Here is a 2,320-nt window from a genome sequence, read left to right on the forward strand (position 1 = left end):
ATATTCCATTTTGGCGTTTTAAAAAAAAAAAAAACACTCTTTGAATTTTTTTTTTGTCAATATAAGCTCTTATACAAATTACTAGATGTGTTAGCCAGCCCTAGTTTTCTAGTGGGAGAAACTCCAACTTCTCTCTAAACTTTCTTTTTCCTTCGTTCATCGAGGAGGGGTGGTTTTAGGTCATTTTTTGTCCTAGAATCACCCCTCTACATCTTTTTCCCCTTTTCTTTCAATCTAAATAAATGGTTTTCACATCTATCAAGTTTTTCCTTTTGTGTTTTTTGTGATTTCGTTGTCTAAGTGCGGCGTTGTGTTGTTCGTCGTCTTGTGCGGCGTTTGATTTCGCGTTTTGTCGCGATGTTTGTTCAGTGCCTCTTGAAAGATCTACATCAGTCAATTACATATTCAACCAATAATTTGGACGTCAACGTTGCAGATCCGGAAGCATGAGTATTTCAGTGACTTAAGTTTTATCATATTATTTGTATATTGATATAGATATACAAATTTCAAAACATAATTAAATTTTGTTCGTCAAAGACAATCATGGAATATCAATATCACTTCAGTTCGAATATATTTAACTATCAAAGATACCTAGGTTCATATTCAAAAATAATCCTTGCAAGAGCATAGCCCATTTTTAAAATGGTGGCACCTTTTAGCTTGGATGATGAGTTCTCTTCCCACGATCTTAGAAATAATCTTCAGTGCAGTATGACAATCAGGACAAATACGAAAATTCTTAATTACTCTAATAGTTGAACGAGCAGGACTGCTAAAGAGACCTTTAGCAACAGCAAGTCTCTCACTGTGGGCAAGGAGAACATCTTCTTTGCCTTCCTCGTCTATGTCATGCAACGCATATCTCGTCTCTGCAATATAGCCATCTTCTTTCATTTGCTCTCTCAAACCTCTAAGCAAAGTATAAATCTTATCACTTTTTGGATCGGACGTATCTCCATTTCGAAATTCATGGACTCGACTCTGACCTTTTGGATTTATCGTTAATTTGTTCTGCTCATTCTTTTTTATTAAGTCTGAATTTTCTCCAAGTAAAAGGCCAGCTTTAGCTTTCTCATTCAAACAAGAAGGATCCAACTTCTCAACTAGTTCAGCACAACATCCCCCAACTCAGTGTTTCCATGAACTCTGCAACTATTCATCAAAGTCTTCCATACCTCTACATTTGGTTCCATTGGCATCTTTTCAATGAACTCCAAGGCTTCATCAAGATGCCCAATACTAGCAATCATCTCTACTAGACTGACATAATGGGCCATTGTTGGTACAATGCCATAGTCTTTGCTCATGGATTCAAAGTGCAGCATTCCCTCACTAATATCTCCCAACATACTACATGCACCAAAAACTCCAATAAACATTTGGCCATCAGGTTTTAGTCCCATGTTTTTAAATTGAGTAAATATATCAATTGAATCTTCTGCAAAACCATTCTTGACGAGTTGCATTATCATAGTATGCCAAGTAGTCAAATCGTACTCAGGCATGCTCTTGAACACGTCGATTGCATCATCTAGAGAACCACATTCAAAATACATCTCCAATACTCTATTGTCTGTGCTAACCGTAAGAGGATGCAAATGTTGCAAAGCATGTCTGTGTACAACTCTTGCCTCCTCAAGAGACTTAGCCTTCCCACAAATGCGCATTAATTGCAAACAACGCTGCAAATCCACATGAATATGAAGCTTTTCCAACTTTTGCAAATTTTCAACTGCTTCCTTCACTTTACCATCCCTGCAAAAACTATCTAGTTCCTCAAGTGTGCCGTTATACAAACTACCTGAACTAGCAAGTTTATCCCGATAAGATCCACTTTCCCATAGGTTATACAACCCTCCAAGATTTTGTTGATAATGCAAAGAATCGTAACCACCAGAAAATTGGAAATCCGACCTTTCAGTAGCAGTGCAAATAGCCCTAGACGTATTGCAGCCTTTGATACAGTTCACAACATGGCGTGAACAACATCCATTGCACAACTTCAAAAGAGAACTAACTGTAACTAGTGATGCTTTTTTAGAAAACATCATGAATGACTTAGCATAATCTGATGAAAAACAAATTAATTCAAAGAATAAAGTCAGTGCATTTTGTCAATTAAAACCATAGATTTCACAAAACTCAATGAACAAATAAAGGAAGAATCAGCTAAACAAAGAATCCATTTTTAATAATCCCTTAAAAAAGGTTACTAGGATATTGTACCATAAAAGAATTAGTTAACAAACAGTATGGCTGAAAACTTGTGAAACAGTACAAAGAACAAAATAGAACATTGTGAATTTCAGCCCTA

The 2,320-nt window shown here is 36.2% G+C and overlaps 1 protein-coding gene across 1 annotated transcript; it reads right to left on the minus strand.

Moving 5' to 3' along the window:
• Nucleotides 1–609: 609 nt before the first annotated feature.
• LOC11439350 (pentatricopeptide repeat-containing protein At2g25580-like) lies at nt 610–2,057 on the minus strand. Its single transcript, XM_024776879.1, is given in 2 exon segments — nt 610–1,124; nt 1,127–2,057. Coding segments are annotated over 2 exon segments (1,446 nt in total).
• Between the last annotated feature and the right edge of the window lie 263 nt (nt 2,058–2,320).

This window comes from Medicago truncatula, chromosome 2, assembly GCF_003473485.1.
Source record: "Medicago truncatula cultivar Jemalong A17 chromosome 2, MtrunA17r5.0-ANR, whole genome shotgun sequence".
Classification (NCBI taxonomy): domain Eukaryota; kingdom Viridiplantae; phylum Streptophyta; class Magnoliopsida; order Fabales; family Fabaceae; genus Medicago; species Medicago truncatula.